The following is a 19810-nucleotide window of genomic DNA, read 5'->3' on the forward strand; positions in this document are numbered from 1 at the left end:
ATACCACAGCGTCCTGAAAAAACAAAGATTTTTAAAGCACTCTTGGATGGATAGACAGATACTGAAATAGGATATCATGTTTGGTCAGCAGTGGGGTAAGGGAGCCTTAAAACCTGTTTTTTTCTTGATCTGAAATAAACAGGTCAGAGAATAGACAACTCCAGTGAGGGACAATCATGCTTTAAAGGAACCTGGGGCAATTGGGCCTGGAGTAAAACAAACCAAGGAGTGGGCTATCTGAAACCTGGAAAAACCGTATGTTGAGTCTTAGTCATGCAAACATAGGCTTCCTTACCCCAACCCCTGACTAATAGTTTAAAAGCACTTTAGACATTTTTCCTTATTTGTTCCATTTATATATTCTGTCTCATGTTAATTCTTTAGTATCATCCCTCTCTACATCTTAATTTCCTCATCTAATGTCATAGTTTCTCAAAATTACAGATGTTAAAGTATTATTTTAAAAATAATTCATTGGAAGTTCATCATATTTGAGCCATTCATGGCTAACAATTTGTGACTTTTTTGTATCCCTTAGAAAATGTGCCCTCAAAAATCCATGTCCATGTAAATCCAGTGGATTTACTAAGGTTCCATCCTAGTAGTATGGTAAATACCCTCCTAGCTGATTTCTTATATTTTCAGAAGATTACTTACTTTTATGTCACTATCATGTACCTTGATTGTTGAAGAATAGTTTGCTGTTTTTCTACTTAGAGTTAAAAAGGATTTTGTACTATAAATTACTGAAGAATTAAAATGACTTTAGTAAATGATGACACTTAAGACTAAACTTTAAGAAAGTGTTTATTGTGTTTTTACATTTATGGAAATGGTTTTAACTGTTTGTTTCTCCTTACTATCTGTTTTTAAAAATGTAACAGGATTTTTACATTCAACAAGTGGAACGCCGAATGTCTCGGGTAAAAGGAGAAATTAATTCAGAAGAAAAACAAGCCCTTGAAACAAAAATTGTTGAACTTAAAAAGACATTGGAAGAGAAAAAATCTACGTTTGGCCTTTTGGAAACACAGATCAAGAAGCTTCATGTAACTTAGCCAAAATACTTTTGATGCTTCAAATATCCTAGTCATTAGTCATTCTGTTTTAAGTCAACTTGGTCCTAAGACTTTACTTTGGATAGGATGATTGCCAAGCTACCTGCATATATAACAAATGTATGAACGGATGTTCATGTTTCTATACCGACTATGAGAATATAACATTACCATTGATTATGCATTTACTATATGATAAGTATATTTACATGCCTTTAGTATTTTATCTCATTTAATCTTTATCAGTGTCTTGTGGGGGAGATATTATTACTTGTGTCACAGATTAAGTAAATTGTCCATGGTTACACAGCTAGTACATGGAGAGCTAGGATTTGATCCCTGGACCATAGGACTTCAAAATACTCTTAAATAGTACATGATTTAAAACGTTGATAAATTACATTTTTCTATTATGTTTTTGCCAGAATAACTTGATTGCCCTTTATCTTTGAAATGACCTTTATGGGTCATCTGTTGTTGTTATTCATATATTTACTTGGCTATAATATTTTGAATGACTATTTTGTTAATAAGATGAAAATGTTCATCTTCCAGTATTTCAATGTTTATGGTCATATAATACCTATGTTAGGGGAACCTATAAAATATAAATCCTGTGTTAAAGTTTAACTGGAGAGTAAGAATGAAGGCGATCATAGACCTGAATGGGATGAGAACCCCAAAGGATGTCATTTATAGTTTGAAAGGCTTGTGATGAGTGTCCTCTAGTGGTTATAAGAAGAATTGCCTTGAATTCCTTTAGGATGACAAAGGTGAAAAGGAGCTCTTTTTAAAATTAATTAAAAAAAAAATTTACAATGACAACATTTTGGTTTGGAGTGGCTTGTAGCCTGATGAAATTTTTAAAAACTGTTTCTTTAGATTTGTGGAAAAGAACACATGTTTTGGAATCAGAAACAACTGGTTTTGAGTATCAAGGTTATATCAGTACTGCTACTTTTTTTTTTTTTTTATTAACATATAATGTATTATTTGTTTTGGGAGTACGGGTCCATGATTCATCAGTCTTATACAATTCACAGCGCTCACCATAGCACATACCCTCCCCAGTGTCCATCACCAACCACCCCATCCCTCCCACCCCCCTCCACTCCAGCAACCCTCAGTTTGTTTCCTGAGAATAAGAGTCTCTTATGGTTTGTTTCCCTCTCTGGTTTTGTCTTGTTTCATTTTTCCCTCCATTGCCCTATGATCCTCTGTCTTATTTCTCAAAGTCCATGTATCAGTGAGGTCATAATGATAATTGTCTTTCTCTGATTGACTTATTTCGCTTAGCATAATACCTTCTAGTTCCATCCATGTTGTTGCAAATGGCAAGATTTCATTTTTTCGATGGCTGCATAATATTCCATTGTATATATATATACCACATCTTTTTTATCCATTCATCTGTTGATGGACATCTAGGCTCTTTCCATAGTTTGGCTATTGTGGACATTGCTGCTATAAACATTGGGGTGCATGTGCCCCTTTGGATCACTACCTTTATATCTTTGGGGTAAATACCCAGTAGTGCAATTGCTGGATCGTATGGTAGCTCTATTTTCAACTTTTTGAGCAACCTCCATACTGTTTTCCAGAGTGGCTGCACCAGTTTGCATTCCCACCAACAGTGTAGGAGGGTTCCCCTTTCTCCACATCCTTGCCAACATCTGTCATTTCTTGACTTGTTAATTTTAGCCATTCTGACTGGTGTGAGGTGGTATCTTACGGTTTTGATTTGTTTTTCCCTGATGCCAAGTGACGTTGAGCACGTTATCATGTGTCTGTTGGCCATTTGGATGTCTTCTTTGCAGAAATGTCTGTTCATGTCTTCTGCCCATTTCTTGGATTATTTGTTCTTTGGGTGTTGAGTTTGATAAGTTCTTTATAGATTTTGGATACTAGCCCTTTTTCTGATATGTCATTTGCAAATATCTTCTTCCATTCTGTCTGTTGTCTTTTGGTTGTTGACTGTTTCCTTTACTGTGCAAAAGCTTTTTATCTTGATGAAGTCCCAATATTTCATTTTTGCCCTTGTTTCCCTTGTCTTTGGTGATGTTTCTAGGAAGAAGTTGCTGCGGCTGAGGTCGAAGAGGTTGCTGCCTGTGTTCTCCTCAAGGATTTTGATGGATTCCTTTCTCACATTTAGGTCTTTCAACCATTTTGAGTCTATTTTTGTGTGTGGTGTAAGGAAATGGTTCCGTTTCATTCTTGTGCATGTGGCTGTCCAATTTTCCCAACACCATTTGTTGAAGAGACTGTCTTTTTTCCATTGGACATTCTTTCCTGCTTTGTTGAAGATTCATTGACCATAGAGCTGAGGGTCCATTTCTGGGCTCTCTATTCTGTTCCATTGATCTCTGTGTCTGTTTTTGTGCCAGTACCATACTGTCTTGATAATGACAGCTTTGTAATAGAGCTTGAAGTCCGGGATTGTGATGCCACCAGCTTTGCTTTTCTTTTTCAACATTCCTCTGGCTATTTGGGGTCTTTTCTGGTTCCATACACATTTTAGGATTATTTGTTCCATTTTTTTGAAAAAAGTGGATGGTATTTTGATAGGGATTGCATTAAATGTGTCGATTGCTCTAGGTAGCATAGACATTTTCACACTATTTGTTCTTCCAATCCATGAGCATGGAACGTTTTTCCATTTCTTTGTGTCTTCCTCAATTTCTTTCATGAGTATTCTATAGTTTTCTGAGTACAGATCCTTTGCCTCTTTGGTTAGATTTATTCCTAGGTATCTTATGGTTTTGGGTGCAATTGTAAATGGGATCGACTCCTTAATTTCTCTTTCTTCTGTCTTGTTGTTGGTGTATAGGAATGCCACTGACTTCTGTGCCTTGATTTTATATCCTGCCACTTTACTGAATTCTGTATGAGTTCTAGCAGTTTTGGGATGGAGTCTGTTGGGTTTTCCACATAAAGTATCCTATCATCTGCAAAGAGTGAGAGTTTGACTTCTTCTTTGCTGATTCGGATGCCTTTTATTTCTTTTTGTTGTCTGATTGCTGTGGCTAGGACTTCTAATACTATGTTGAATAGCAGTGGTGATAGTGGACATCCCTGCCGTGTTCCTGACCTTAGGGGAAAAGCTCTCAGTTTTTCCCCATTGAGAATGGTATTCGCTGTGGGGTTTTCATAGATAGCTTTTATGATATTTAGGTATGTACCCTGTATCCCTACACTGTGAAGAGTTTTGATCAAGAAAGGATGCTGTACTTTGTCAAATGCTTTTTCTGCATCTATTGAGAGGATCATATGGTTCTTGTTCTTTCTTTTATTAATGTATTGTATCACATTGATTGATTTGCGGTTGTTGAACCAACCTTGCAGCCCAGGAATAAATCCCACTTGGTCGTGATGAATAATCCTTTTAATGTACTGTTGGATCCTATTGGCTAGTATTTTGGTGAGAATTTTTGCATCCATGTTCATCAGGGATATTGATCTGTAATTCTCCTTTTTGATGGGGTCTTTGTCTGGTTTTGGGATCCAGGTAATGCTGGCCACAGAAAACGAGTTTGGAAGTTTTCCTTCCATTTCTATTTTTCGAAACAGTTTCAGAAGAATAGGTATTAATTGTTCTTTAAATGTTTGGTAGAATTCCCCTAGGAAGCCATCTGGTCCTAGGCTCTTGTTTGTTGGGAGATTTTTGATTACTGCTTCAATTTCCTTACTGGTTATGGGTCTGTTCAGGTTTTCTATTTCTTCCTTCTTCAGTTTTGGTAGTTTATATGTCTATAGGAATGCATCCATTTCATCCAGATTGTCTAATTTGTTGGCATATAGTTGCTCATAATATGTTCTTATAATTGTTTGTATTTCTTTGGTGTTGATTGTCATCTCTCCTGTTTCATTCATGATTTTATTCATTTGGGTCCTTTCTCTTTTCTTTTTGATAAGTCTGGCCAGGGGTTTATCAATCTTATTTCTTTCAAAGAACCAGCTCCTAGTTTCATTGATCTGTTCTACTGTTCTTTTGGTTTCTATTTCATTGATTTCTGCTCTGATCTTTATTATTTCTCTTCTCCTGCCGGGTTTAGGCTTTATTTGCTGTTCTTCCTCCAGCTTCTTTAGGTGTAGGGTTAGGTTGTGTATTTGAGACCTTTCTTGTGTCTTGAGAAAGGCTTGTATTGCTATATACTTTCCTCTTAGGACCGCCTTTGCTGTATCCCAAAGATTTTGAACAGTTAGTTGTGTTTTCATTTTCATTTGTTTCCATGAATTTTTTTAATTCTTCTTTAATTTCCTGGTTGACCCATTCATTCTTTAGTAGGATGCTCTTTAGCCTCTATGTATTTCTTTCCAACTTTCCTCTTGTGACTGAGTTCTAGTTTCAAAGCATTGTAGTCTGAAAATATGCAGAGAATGATCCCAGTCTTTTGGTACTGGTTGACCTGATTTGTGACCCAGGATGTGATCTATTCTGGAGAATGTTCCATATGCACTAGAGAAGAATGTGTATTCTGTTGCTTTGGAATGGAATGTTCTGAGTATATCTGTGAGGTCGCTGGTCCAGTGTGTCATTTAAAGCCTTTATTTCCTTGTTGATCTTTTGCTTAGATGATCTGTCCATTTCAGTGAAGGGGGTGTTAAAGTCCCTACTATAACTGTATTATTGTCGATATTTCTTTGATTTTGTTATTGGCTTATATAATTTGCTGCTTCCATGTTAGGGGCATAGATATTTAAAATTGTTAGATCTTCAGGTGCCTGGGTGGCTCAGTTGTTAAGCGTCTGCCTTCGGCTCAGGTCATGATCCCAGGGTCCTGGGATTGAGTCCCGCATCGGGTTCCCTGCTCGGTGGGAAGCCTGCTTCTCCCTCTCCAACTCCCCCGGCTGGTGTTCCTGCTCTCGCTCTCTCTCTCTCTCTGTCAAATAACTAAAATCTTTAATTGATTCTTGTTGCGTAGACCCTTTACATATGATATAGTGTCCTTCCTCATCTCTTATTATAGTCTTTGGTTTAAAATCTAATTTGTCTGATATTAGGATTGCCACCCCAGCTTTCTTTTGATGTCCATTAGCATGGTAAATGGTTTTCCACCCCCTCACTTTAAATTTGGAGGTGTCTTTGAGTCTAAAATGAGTCTCTTGCAGATAGCATATCGATGGGTCTTGTTTTTTTATCCAATCTGATACCCTGTGTCTTTTGATTGGGGCATTTAGCCCATTTACATTCAGGGTAACTATTGAAAGATATGAATTCAGTGCCATTGTATTGCCTGTAAGGTGACTATTACTGTATATTGTCTCTGTTCCTTTCTGGTCTATGTTACTTTTAGGCTGTCTCTTTGCTTAGAGGACCCCTTTCAATATTTCTTGTAGGACTGGTTTGGTGTTTGCAAATTCTTTTAGTTTTTGTTTGTCCTGGAGGCTTTTTATCTCTCCTTCTATTTTCAATGACAGCCTAGCTGGATATAGTATTCTTGGCTGCATATTTTTCTCGTTTAGTGCTCTGAATATATCATGCCAGTCCTTTCTGGCCTGCCAGGTCTCTGTGGATAGGCCTGCTGCCAAGCTAATGTTTCTACTGTTGTAGGTTACAGACCTCTTGTCCCGAGCTGCTTTTAGGATTTTCTCTTTGTCTCTGAGACTCGTAAGTTTTACTATTAGATGTCGGGGTGTTGACCTATTTTTATTGATTTTGAGGGGGGTTCTCTGTGCCTCGTAGATTTTGATGCCTGTTTCCTTCCTCAAATTAGGGAAGTTCTCCACTATAATTTGCTCCAGTATACCTTCTGCCCCTCTCTCTCTTTCTTCTTCTGGCATCCCAATTACTCTAATATTGTTTCATTTTATGGTATCACTTATCCTCGAATTCTGCCCTCGTGATCCAGTAGTTGTTTATCTCTCATTTTCTCAGCTTCTTTATTCTCCATCATTTGGTCTTCCATATCACTGATTCTCTCTTCTGCCTCATTTATCCTAGCAGGTAGAGCCTCCATTTTTGATTGCACCTCATTAATAGCCTTTTTGATTTTTTTTTTTTCTTTTTTAAAGATTTTATTTATTTATTTGACAGACAGAGAGATAGCAAGAGCAGGAACACAAGCAGGGCGAGTGGGAGAGGGAGAAGCAGGCTTCCCGCCGAACAGGGAGCCCGATGTGGGACTCGATCCCAGGACCCTGGGATCATGACCTGAGCCGAAGGCAGACGCTTAACGACTGAGCCACCCAGGCGCCCAATAGCCTTTTTGATTTTGACTTGGTTAGATTTTAGTTCTTATATTTCTCCAGAAAGGGATTCTCTAGTATCTTCTATGTTTTTTCCAAGCCCAGCTAGTATCTTTATAATCGTCATTTTGAACTCTGGTTCCGACATCTTACTAATGTCTGTGTTGATTAGGTCCCTGGCAGTGGGTACTGTCTCTTGTTTTTTTTTTGTTTTTTTTTTTTTGAGGTGAGTTTTTCCGTTTTGTCATTTTGTCCAGAGAAGAATAGATGAATGAGAGAACAAAATGCTAAAAGGGTAACAATGACCCCAGAAAAATATACACTAAGCAAATCAGAAGAGATCTGAAACTGGGGGGAAAAGAAAGGGAAAAAAAAATTTTTTTTTGATCAGGCTGGTGAATAGAACAGAGCCACACACTAGATTTTGGGTGTATTTTGGTCTGTTAGGAGAAACTGCCTCCCAAAATTTTAAAGAAATAAAAACTTATATATATACAAAAATAAGGGTAAATACGATAAAGGGATGGAATATGACTGTAAAGATGAAAATTTAAAAATATTTTAAAAAAGGAATTGATAAGTTTGTTGAAAAAAGAAAGAAGAAAAATTTAAAAAAAGAAAAAAAAAAGGAGAGAATGTGATCACATGGGAGACTAGAACAAAGCCATATACTAGATTTAGGGTATATTTTGGTATGTTAGAAGAAACTGTATCTCAAAATTTTAAAGAAAGAAAAACATATATATATACACAAAAAATAAGGTTAAATACAATGAATGGATAGAATTTGTAAAGTGAAAATTAAAAAAGATTTTAAAAAAGCAATTGATAAAATATGTTGGTTGAAAAAGGAAAGAAGAAAAATTAAAAAAAATAGAAAAATAAAAAATAAAGAAAATTAAAAAATTAACTTTGAAAGACTAAAGAATAATGGGAAAAAAAGCCACGAATTTTATGTGCTGTATTCCCCTAGTGCTGGAGTTTTGCTGTTCTCATTGATTGGTAAACTTGGTCTTGGCTGGATGTTCTTGCTGATCTTCTGGGGGAGGGGCCTGTTGCCATGGTTCTCAAATGTCTTTGCCCGAGGTGGAATTGCCCCGCCCTTGCCAGGGGCCAGGCTAAGTAATCTTCTTGGTTTGCTCTTGGGAGCTTTTGTTCCCTGAAAGCTTTCCGTACAGCTTTGGAGGATGAGAATGAAAATGGTGGCCTCCCTGTCTCTGGTCCTGAAGTTGTGGAGAACTCGGGGCCCCACTCCTCAGTGCACCCCCAGAGAAAAGCAGCCAATCACTCCTGTCTCCCTGGTCTCTGGCCGCACTCCATGCTCACCTGGCCTGTGACTGAGAGTTTCCATCTCTGGCACACGACCCCATTAGAGACTCCAAACCCAGCAGATCCCTGAGGTGTGCTCCCTTGCCGCTCCTCCCAGGGGAGGAAGGGGAGTCTCCCCAGATCTGCTGCTTGTTGGGTCCCTGCTGGAGGAGCAGTGGCCCGACTGTGCCACGGATCATGGTTTATGGCAACCCCAAGCTGAGAGCCCACGCCTCGGCTCCGTCTCTGCAGCCGGCTTCCCCGCTCCGGTACCTGGGAGCTCTGCCACACTCAGGCATCCCCGGTCTTTCTGTGACCCTGAGGGTCCTGAGACCACACTGTCCCAGCGAGGGTTCCACGCCCTGCTTAGCCACTGGAGTGACGTCCCTCAGCAGAGCCAACTTCTAAAAGTTCTGATTTTGTGCTCCGCTGCTCTATCACTTGCCGGTAGTGGCTGACGGAGGCTCCTTCCCTGGGCTGTCTATCTTCCCAAATATCGCCTTGGATTCACTTCTCCGCATGTCCTACCTTCCACAAAGTGGTCGCTTTTCTGTTCATAGAATTGCTGCTCTTCTTTTCTTAGATCTCCTGTTGAGTTTGTAGGTGTTCAGAATGGTTTGATCCCTATCCAGCTGAATTCCTGGGTACTCCTCTGCCATCTTGCTCCTCCCTCTCAGTATTGCTACTTTAACATTTCTGAGCCCTAGTTAACTGAGCCTTAGTTAACTCATCTATTAAATGAAAGAAAATATTTGATATTATTTTAGGGCATTTGGGAGAATTAGAAACAATTTGTATCTTAACACAGTGCTTTTAGTAGGTATTCAATAAATGATTTTGTTTTAATTACATAGAATATGAGGAGAATATTAATGCTACAGAATGATAGGAGGGTGACATTTGTATGCAAGCATGTTTCTTGACCCTGGTGTGAATTGTGTCTGTTTTGCTGTGTGGAAATGGTTCTAGTGTTCTGCCTTTTAACTACTCTGGGGCTCTGTCCGTTATACAGTTGACTAGTACTTTTGCCTATCCCAACTCTGGTTTTAACAGAGAGATAAATAAATTAAAAGAAATGCAAGTGAAGTTTCAAAGATATTAAAGCTAGTAAACCTTCTAATGAAGGTCTGCTCTTCTCAATAGTACCATGAGATTGTCAAGTCATTCTGCATTACCTCTCCCATGCCATTCCATTTCCTATTTTGCATAATAGAAACTAATTCCTTCTGGTTGAAAATCACCTTAAGTTAAAATTTTTTCATTCTAAAAGTTAATTTTATGAAATCACATCTTTATACAAAAAAAAAAATTCCTCTTCTTACTGTCTTGCTATAATCTTAGGTCTTGATACCTAAGAAAAATACAGGCAATGAGAGAGGCATAGGAGGGAGGCAGAGAGAAAGAGAGAATAAAAGACAGGGGGAGAGAGGAACAGAACTAGGTCTTGAAACTAGAAAGTTTTTGCTTTAGGTACCCAGAGGGGACTACGAGCACAAACCTTGTTCCGAGGTCTGGGTGAGTGGAGAGATGTAGATTGTTATAAAGCTAGGAAACTGATATCTGGGTATGTGTGACACATTTATGCATCTGATGGACTTAGATCTTTTCTAGCATTTTTCTCTCTAGCAATATGTGATTATACATGTAATTAAATAATAGTAAGAATTCATGACCCTTCTATGTGTCAAACACTGTTGTACATACTCTTTGACAGTAACATCTTTGACAGTAACAGCAGCTCAGAGAGGTGGGTACTGTCATCTCCATTTTAGAAATGAGGAAACTAAGGAAGCGTAGGTTGCCCACCAGGGCGAGATGACTAATGTATAATTATGGCCATCTGATTCTAGACCTTGTACCATGAACGAAAACCCTATGCTTTTTTAGACCGTGAAGGTTTTTGCCTTCTGTGACGTGGGTTGAATCAAATAATAAACTTAAAAAGGTGAGCTGTGTACTGAACCAATGCTTGGCTTCCTCCTCATATTTCTCCCCATAAATGACAATCACCCAATAATTCAGGTCGAACTGTACATAATATTTACCAGAATTATTGAACCTAAACCAAATCCAAAAAATCAGTAAGTGATAAAAATGAAAATGTTTCTATGTGAATATCCCCATGTACTATATTAGAAACATTAGAGCACGAAGAATGAGATTTAAAAATCGAATTATTATAAATATTCAATGGAGCATATAATTTAATGTAAGATATGTTTAATACTATGTATTTAATGTTATTTTAAAATATGTATTTCACCTCTTTTCCCTTTTTATAGAATGATCTTTATTTTATCAAGAAGTCAAACAGTAAAAATTGTGATGAAAAACAGTTCCTCATGACCAAAATAAATGAACTAAACCTTTTCAGTGACAGATCAGAGAAAGAACTTAATAAAACCAAAGCTTTGAAACAGGTGCAGTAAAATCATATGTGTATGAAATATTAAAAACCACGTTTTAATGCTAACTATAGAAAATTTTAAAAATATACCAGTTTATAAAGATGAAAATAAATCACTGTATACAAGATAAGGTGTTAAAGTTATATTATTTCCTTGTAGTCTTTTGAAGAAAATTGGCTTTATATATATTATTTTTAAAAAAATTTAAATATAGTCTCTATTTCCATGTATGTTTGCAAGCATTAAATATTGAACATTAAATATTCTTTAAAAATTATTTTTAAAGGCTTTCTACAGTTTATTGCATGCAAGTTACCATAATTTATTTAACCATCTCCTGTTTTTCGTGTTTCTTTTGTGTTTATTTCCAATGTTTGGTTATTCTAAATAGTACTATCAGGGGCGTCTGGCTGGCTCAGTCAGTGGAGCATGCGACTTTTGTTCTCAAGGTCATGAGTTTGAGCCCCACATTGGGTGTGGAGCCCACTTAAAAAAAAAATAGTACTACCATATACCATGCATATATATCACTGTATAGTTATTTAATGAGTTAGGAAAAATTTATAATTGTATAATTATGGTCCAAAAAGAATGAATATTTTCAGTATCTTGAAACTATTTTCTTTTTTTTAAAATATTTTATTTTATTTTAGAGAGAGAGAGAGAGCACGCATGAACAGGGGGAGTGGCAGAGGGAGAGAGGGAGACTCTGAAGCAGACTCCGTGCTGAGCGGGGAGCTCCACAAAGGACTTGCTCTCATGACCCTGAAATCATGACCTGAGCTGAAACCAAGAGTCGGGCGCTCAACTGACTGAGCCATCCAGGTGCCCCCAAACTATTTTTAAGCCAAATTGTCTTCTTCTAGAGGGTGCATTTAATACTCCCACCAGCAGTGTGTAAGCATTCTATTTTACACACCACCAGTAAGGCTGGATATTATAATTTATAAAATTGTGAATTTGATGGGCAAACATTGTATTTCATTGTTTTAGTCTATATTTTTTAAGTTGGTGACACGTGAAAACATTTCATGTTTCAACATAAAATTTAAAATATTTATGTTTAAATAAAAATGTTTAAGGGTGCCTGGGTGGCTCAGTGGGTTAAGTGTCTGACTTTTGCTTTCTGCGCAGGTCATGATCTTAGGGTTGTGGATTGAGCCCCGTGTGGGCTCCGCACTGTGCGTAGAGCCTGCTTGGGTTTCTCTCCCTCTCCCTCTGTGGTCCCCTCCTCCTGCCACTTGTGCATGCTCTCTCCCTCTCGAAAAAATGTTTAAAACATTTTTTTCTAGTATGTTATATTCCATAATCTTTCTTTTTTGGATTTCTAGATTTTTATCTTAGCTCATATTTCCATTAGAAGGTTTGTATTTTTGAATTGCTTTGCAAAAGACCTTCATATGTAAAACTATTAACTCTGTCATAAATATTGTCAATATTTTTTCCATTTATCTTTAAATTTTTATTCAGTTTTTTGACATTAAAAACTTTTTTTAACATCAAATATTTGTTTTTCCCTGCATAATTTTTATACTTAGAAACTTCTTTGTCATACTAAAAATCAAACAAATGTTTACTATTTCAGTAACTGCATTGGTTTTCTCTCTTACATTAAATTTTTCATTAATCTGGAATTTATTTTTGGTACATTTGAGAAGTAGGGATCTAATCTTCTCTCCACCTGAAAAGCTATGTTTTGAAATAATAAAGCCTTATGTTCTGGAGTGTTTGTTTCTGGGCTTTCTATTCTGAAAACTGATCTATTTGTGTACTCTTGTGTCAGTACTCTATCCATGACTGAATTGTTTAGAATAAAAATTTATTTACATGTTGTTTTGTGAGATTTAGTTTAGAATATAAAAATTTTCATCCACAGGACTATATATATTTCCTGGATTATAAGTTTCAATTTTGGGAATAACTTCTTCCTTTTTTTTTTTTTATTAGTAAAACTTAAATTTCAAATTGAATTATAATAAGACTTGAAATAAATCCTTTTCTTAAAAAATGAAGAGAAACCAAGAGTCATCACTCAGAGCAATCTAAATTTAATCCTAGTTATCTTGGTCAGTGGTCAAATTAGAAAAAGTTATATTTTCTTTTTTTTTTTTTTTTAAAGATTTTATTTATTTATTTGAGACAGAGAGAATGAGAGAGAGAGAGAGAGCACATGAGAGGGGGGAGGGTCAGAGGGAGAAGCAGACTCCCTGCCGAGCAGGGAGCCTGATGTGGGACTCGATCCTGGGACTCCAGGATCATGACCTGAGCCGAAGGCAGTCGCTTAACCAACTGAGCCACCCAGGCGCCCGAAAAAGTTATATTTTCAAGTTTGACTTCTGTGGCAATAAAAGAAAATATTATGGATTGGGTATAATAGTAATTATTTCAGTATCTGACAATTTTGTTATGTTGACAGGATTTGATGATAGAAGACAATCTTTTAAAACTTGAAGTTAAACGTACTAGAGAAATGCTTCACAGTAAGGCAGAAGAAGTACTTTCTCTGGAAAAAAGAAAACAGCAATTACACACAGCTATGGAAGAACGAATTGAAGAAATTAAAGTTCACAAAACAATGCTTGCATCACAAATAAGATATGTTGAGCAAGAACGGCAGAACATAAGGTAGTAATTCGAGTTTTAAAATACTGCTAAAATTTTTTGAAAATGTAAGCGTCATATCAGAAGAACTGACTGGATGATCATCTTTTTCTTACTTATTTGAAAGGCTTTTAATATATTGGACATATCTTAGTCATAAACCTATGGTTTTTCCTCCTTCTTTCCTTTGGCTAACTCCTAATTCTTTAGATTATCCCTTTTGCAATGAGATCACTAATTCCCTTGGAATTGATTTTCGAGTTTTTTTTTTTTTTAAGATTTTATTTATTTATTTGACAGAGAGAGACACAGTGAGAGAGGGGACACAAGCAGTGGGGAGTGGGAGAGGGAGAAGCAGGCTTCCTGCTGAGCAGGGAGCCCGATGTGAGACTCGATCCCAGCACCCTGGGACCATGACCTGAGCCAAAGGCAGACGCTTAATGACTGAGCCACCCAGGCGCCCTCGAGTATGTTTTGTGGGGAGAGTTCAATAACATGCTTCGCCATGGCTGCATTTATTTATTTATTAAAAGATTTTATTTATTTATTTGACAGAGAGAGAGAGACAGCGAGAGAGGGAACACAAGCAGGGGGAGTGGGAGAGGGAGAAGCAGGCTTCTCACTGAGCAGGGAGCCTGATGTGGAGCTCGATCCCAGGACCCTGAGATCATGACCTGAGCCAAAATCAAGAGTCAGATGCTCAACGGACTGAGCCACATAAGTGCCCCTACCTGCTACTTTTTTTTTTTTTTTTAAAGATTTTATTTATTTATTTGAGAGAGAGAGAATGAGAGACAGAGAGCATGAGAGGGAGGAGGGTCAGAGGGAGAAGCAGACTCCCTGCCGAGCAGGGAGCCCGATGCGGGACTCGATCCCGGGACTCCAGGATCATGACCTGAGCCGAAGACAGTCACCTAACCAACTGAGCCACCCAGCGCCCTACCTGCTACTTTTAAAAATGTTTCTGTCAATGTTATTTCCTTTTAAATCATTTCATTTTTGGTTTGTTACTAGCATTGTAGAAATACAGTTGATTTCTATATATTAAGAATCCATTAACTTTGCTTAAACTTTTATTAATTCTGACAGTTGATCTGTAGATTCTAATTTCTAGGTATTTCATTTACATCAATTGCAAATAACAGTTTTGTGTCTCCCTTTTCAGTCTTTATAACCTTCCATTTCCTCCTTCTCCCAGCCCTTGGTAACTACCATTCTTTCTGTCTGTATGAATTTGACTGCTTTAGATACTTCATGTAAGCGGAATCATGCAGTATTTGTCTTTTGTGACTGGCTTATTCCACTTAGCATAATGTCCTCAGGTTCATCTATGTAGCATGTGATGCAATTTCCTTTTAAGGCTGAATAATATTCCATTACATGTATATACCACATTTAATGTATCCATTCATCTGTCCATGGATGTTTGGGTTGCTTTACCTCTTGGCTATTATGAATAAAATGCTGCTCTGAACATTGGGGTGCAGAGATTTCTTCAAGTACCTGCTTTTGATTTTTTTGGCTATCTAACTGGAAGTGGGATTGCTGTATCATATGGTAGTTCTATTTGTAATTTTTTGACGAACTGCCATACTGTTTTCCATAGTGGTTGCATCATTTTACAGTTCCACCAATAGTGCACAAGGGTTCCAATTTCTCCATATTATTGCCAGTACTTTTTTTAAAAAAGATTTTATTCATATGATAGAGATAGATACAGTGAGAGAGGGCCAGTACTTTTTTTTAAAAAGATTTTATTTATTTATTTGATATAGAGAGAGTGAGCACAAGCAGGGGGGAGCAGAGTGAGAGGGAGAGGCAGACTCCCCACTGAGCAGGCAGCCCGATGCGGGGCTCGATCCCAGGACCCTGAGATCAACACCCGAGTCGAAGGCAGGTGCTTAACCGAGTGAGCCACCCAGGCGCCCCTGCCAGTACTTTTTTTTTAAAGATTTATTTATTTTTTTTATTTTAGAGAGAGATCAAGAGAGTGCACTAGTGTGGGGAGGGGCAGAGGAAGAGGTAGAGAATCTCAGGCAGACTCCCCACTGAGAGCCCCCAGGACCCTGAGATCATGATCTGAGCTGAAATCAAGAACCAGCAGCTTAACTGACTAAGCGACTGAGGCACCCTGCCAATATATTTTTTTTTTCCTTTCTTTCTTTCTTTTTCTTTCTTTCTTTCTTCTTTCTTTCTTTCTTTCTTTCTTTCTTTCTTTCTTTCTTTCTTTCTTTTTCTTTCTTTCTTTCTTTTTTAGTAACTACCCTAAGACTGTGAGGTAATATGGTATTGTGGTTTTAATTTGCATTAAACTACCTTTAAATGATGTTTGGATAGTGAATAGCCTCAGAAGCCAGAGGTGGTATCCTCTTGCTGGAGTAAAGATTGGATGTATTTGCTTAGTTCCCATTATAAGATATTTGGATTACCTAAGCTTGAGGTTCCTTAGCTGTGATGTAAACCTGTGGTGTATGTAATATCCACTTGAGCTCCTCCTCACTTGCATGGGACTTTGAGAGCTCTGCAAGCAGGAGGCTCATGCTACTTGGTGTACCATGAATGACAAAGTCCTTTTTCTCTGACCTAGGAATCTTGTGTCTTCTGCCAACTTCCATGAAACTATGGCAGCCTAACTTCTTAGCTTTCAAATAGGGTGAAACCTGAGATGCTTCCCACCAATTAGAAAATTGAAAAGTGAGAATATATTTAACCTGTTTGAATTTAGTATTAATAAAAATGTCATATAAGAACACTATAGTCCTTTAAAAATGTATGTCATTTGTTTTTCAGTGTTTTTCTTTTTCTTTCCATATTAGTGCTGAGTTTCATGAGAGGCTAAGTAAAATTGATAAGCTGAAGAATAGATATGAAATTCTTACTGTTGTAATGCTGCCTCCTGAAGGAGAAGAGGAGAAAACACAGGCCTATTATGTGATAAAGGTAATCTTAATTGATTCATAGTTGTGATAAAGTGAAGTATCTTTGCTCTTTGTTAACAACCAAATGGCATTTTTTTTTTTTTTTGCCCCGCAACTTTAAATTTCATAGCGCTCTTGTACCTACTGCACTTGATCAGGGCCATGAAACACTAGTTGTTAGGTGGAGGTACTGAAGCTATTATTATTTTTTAAAGATTTATTTATTTGAGAGAGTGTGGGCGTGTGCAACACTGCCCGAGTGGGGGAAGGGGCAGAGGGAGAGGGAGAGAACCTCAGGCAGACTGTACTGAGTACGGAGCTGACGCTGGGCTCTGAGGTCATGACGGGAGCTGAAACCAAGAGTCAGAGGCTTAACCAACTGAACCACCCAGGCACCCCCTGAAGCTATACACCTCAGGTCCATGAGGTCAAAGAAAGGTCTGGACTGTTCTTTGATACCTTTTTTTTTTTTTTGCTATCATTTGTGTCACGTCATTTTCCTTCATTTATTCAAGATTCATAATCTGTTTTACCCTAAGACCTGCTGTCACTTTGCATGTCTTTAGTATTCATGTGATAACCTGTTCAACACCTCAGTCTCAAGGCCTTACTTCACTATAGCCATCCACTTATGTGGCTACACCCTAGATCATCACCTGGAGCTACACCACCTTTGAAATCTTAATTCTCTAATTTACCAGTGCAGCTCTGGTATGGTGGCTATCCAGAGAGGAAGAGGCCTGTTCCTTTGCCTTCATATTAGATGGGAGAGAGACAGATCGGGTGAATCTGCTCTGTTCTAACGTTTGAGATTTGTCTGCCATTTCATGGTTATCTTTACCGAGTAACCCATAAGGGGAAATGGAGAAGTGATCAGGAACTAGATGCATTTCCCTTCCTGAGTACTGCCATACTCATTTTTGCCATGTAGAAACTGAACAGATGTGATTTCCTTTACACAGAGGTCTGGGAACTTACTCAAGACACTACAAAGGAGTGGAAATTTTAACTTTAACTCATTTTTCCTCTATCATACACTGAAGGAAGTGGGAAGATCTAATTCACACCTTTAGAGGATGACCCTGTGGACAGATGTTCCCTTTCCTTTGACTTATACTTAATCTTGCAAGTTTCCTTCTGTAGCCCTTCTTTGAGCATGCCCCTAACACATACACTGAGTGTGATATGCCTGCCACTTCGCCTCAGGAAATTCCACCTAACCTACATGAGAAATGAATCCCAGCTCTCAAACTGTTCTTGTAACTTCATCAGTCTGTGGTACCTCAGGCTTTGACCTGATACTAACAAGACTTTCCTCCTCTCAGGTTTTAAAGGTTCCTGAGGGGTGAAGGGTAGGCTCTAGGCTGTTCAGTGTTGGAAGAAGGTAGATGTTACAATTCCAGTTAAATTTTTCTTTCAACAAGGTATGTGATGTTACCTAAAAGCTCTGATGTTAGAGTGCCTTTGTCCATATCTTGGTTCTATCACTGACTAAGTAGGTGACCTTGAATAAGTTATTTAATCATTTTGGGGGCTTAGTTTCCTCACTTGCAAAATGAGGATATTATTACTTTGTTGTGAGAAGTAAATGAAGAAATATATGTGGCAGCAACCTTTTCTGCCTGCGAGTCCTTCCTTGTCCCAGTGCTTTGATAAGACCACCTTTTTTGGCACCGAACACATCTCAAGAATTTTCTTGGCCGTCGGCTCCGAACCCCACCACGACAAACAACATCAAAAGCAGGAGGGAAACCTTGGAGGTATTTCATACGCGGGGTTTGTAAAGAAGGAGATAACTGTCGTTACTCGCATGACCTCTCTGACAGTCCTTATGGTGTAGTGTGCAAGTATTTTCAGCGATGATACTGTATTTACGGAGACCGCTGCAGATATGAACATAGTAAGCCTTTGAAACAGGACGAAGTGACTGCTGCAGATCTAACTGCAAAATCATCCCTTGCTGCTTCCTCAAGTCTCCCGTCAGGCGTTGGACCAGTTGTTGAAATGAATACGGGTGAAGCCGAGTCAAGAAACTCAAACTTTGCAACTGTAGGAGCAGGTTCAGAAGACGGGTGAATGCCATTGAGTTTGTTCCTGGGCAGCCCTACTGTGGCCATACTGCCCCTTCCTGCACTGAAGCATCCCCGCAGGGCTCAGTGACCAAGGAAGAATTGGAGAAAGAGCAAACGGCAGCAGAAACCAAGCAGCAGCTTTGCCCCTATGTTATGGTCGGAGAGTGCCGGTATGGGGAGAACTGTGTGTATCTCCACGGAGACTCCTGCGACATGTGTGGGCTGCAGGTCCTCCATCCGATGGATGCTGCCCAGAGATCGCAACATATAAAATCTTGCATTGAGGCCCATGAGAAGGACATGGAGCTCTCATTTGCTGTCCAGCGCAGTAAGGATGTGGTGTGTGGCATCTGCATGGAGGTGGTCTATGAAAAAGCCAACCCCAGTAAGCGCCGCTTTGGGATTCTCTCCAACTGCAACCACACTTACTGTCTCAAGTGTATTCGCAAGTGGAGGAGTGCTAAGCAATTTGAGAGCAAGATCATAAAGTCCTGCCCAGAATGCCAGATCACATCTAACTTTGTCGTTCCAAGTGAGTACTGGGTGGAGGAGAAAGAAGAGAAGCAGAAACTCATTCAGGATTACAAGGAAGCAATGAGCAATAAGGCGTGCAGGTATTTTGCTGAAGGACATGGGAGCTGCCCATTTGGAGGGAACTGTTTTTACAAGCATGTGTACCCTGATGGCCGTAGAGAGGAGCCACAGAGACAGAAAGTGGGAACATCAAACAGATACCGGGCCCAACGAAGGAACCACTTCTGGGAGCTCATTGAGGAAAGAGAGAACAGCAACCCCTTTGACAACGAAGAAGAGGAGGTTGTCACCTTTGAGCTGGGCGAGATGTTGCTTATGCTTTTGGCTGCAGGTGGGGACGATGACCTGACAGACTTTGAAGATGAGTGGGACTTGTTTCATGATAAGCTGGAAGATTTTTATGACTTGCATCTATAGCAGCTTGACGTGGCGGGTGAACTGGTCTGCTGAGCCTCAGACAGTAGCTGTCCCCTGTGCTGGAGTGGCAGTGCCCGAGTTTCTCTCCTAGGCAGGCCTATCAACTCCAGGTGCTGTCGTGATCCTTCTTACCCAGGGCCTGTCTCAATCCCTCACCTTTCCCCAAGGAGTGTGTTTTTTAAAAAAAAAAAAAAGTTACAAAAATAAATCTTAAAGCTAGTTTTTTTGTAACATGAATTTAACTGTCAGTTAGCGTAGGTCTGTTGCATCATCTGTTTTCCACCAGATTGACACCATTCTAGGGTAGC

The 19810-nt window shown here is 38.7% G+C and overlaps 2 protein-coding genes across 2 annotated transcripts in view; both read left to right on the top strand.

The window, feature by feature from the left end:
* CCDC39 (coiled-coil domain containing 39) overlaps positions 1–19810 on the top strand; it is a 52013-nt gene that overhangs the window by 21580 nt on the left and 10623 nt on the right. The window contains exons 12-15 of the mRNA XM_032407131.1: positions 885–1049; positions 10835–10972; positions 13377–13585; positions 16378–16501. Coding sequence (XP_032263022.1) covers positions 885–1049; positions 10835–10972; positions 13377–13585; positions 16378–16501 — 636 coding nt within the window. The remainder of the gene's footprint in view (positions 1–884; positions 1050–10834; positions 10973–13376; positions 13586–16377; positions 16502–19810) is intronic.
* On the top strand, positions 17868–19502 carry LOC116633615 (E3 ubiquitin-protein ligase makorin-1-like). The gene is given in 3 exon segments (XM_032406217.1): positions 17868–17903; positions 18169–18547; positions 18550–19502. Coding segments are annotated over 3 exon segments (1368 nt in total).

Source organism: Phoca vitulina, unplaced genomic scaffold (genome assembly GCF_004348235.1).
Source record: "Phoca vitulina isolate PV1807 unplaced genomic scaffold, GSC_HSeal_1.0 scaffold8, whole genome shotgun sequence".
Taxonomy (NCBI): domain Eukaryota; kingdom Metazoa; phylum Chordata; class Mammalia; order Carnivora; family Phocidae; genus Phoca; species Phoca vitulina.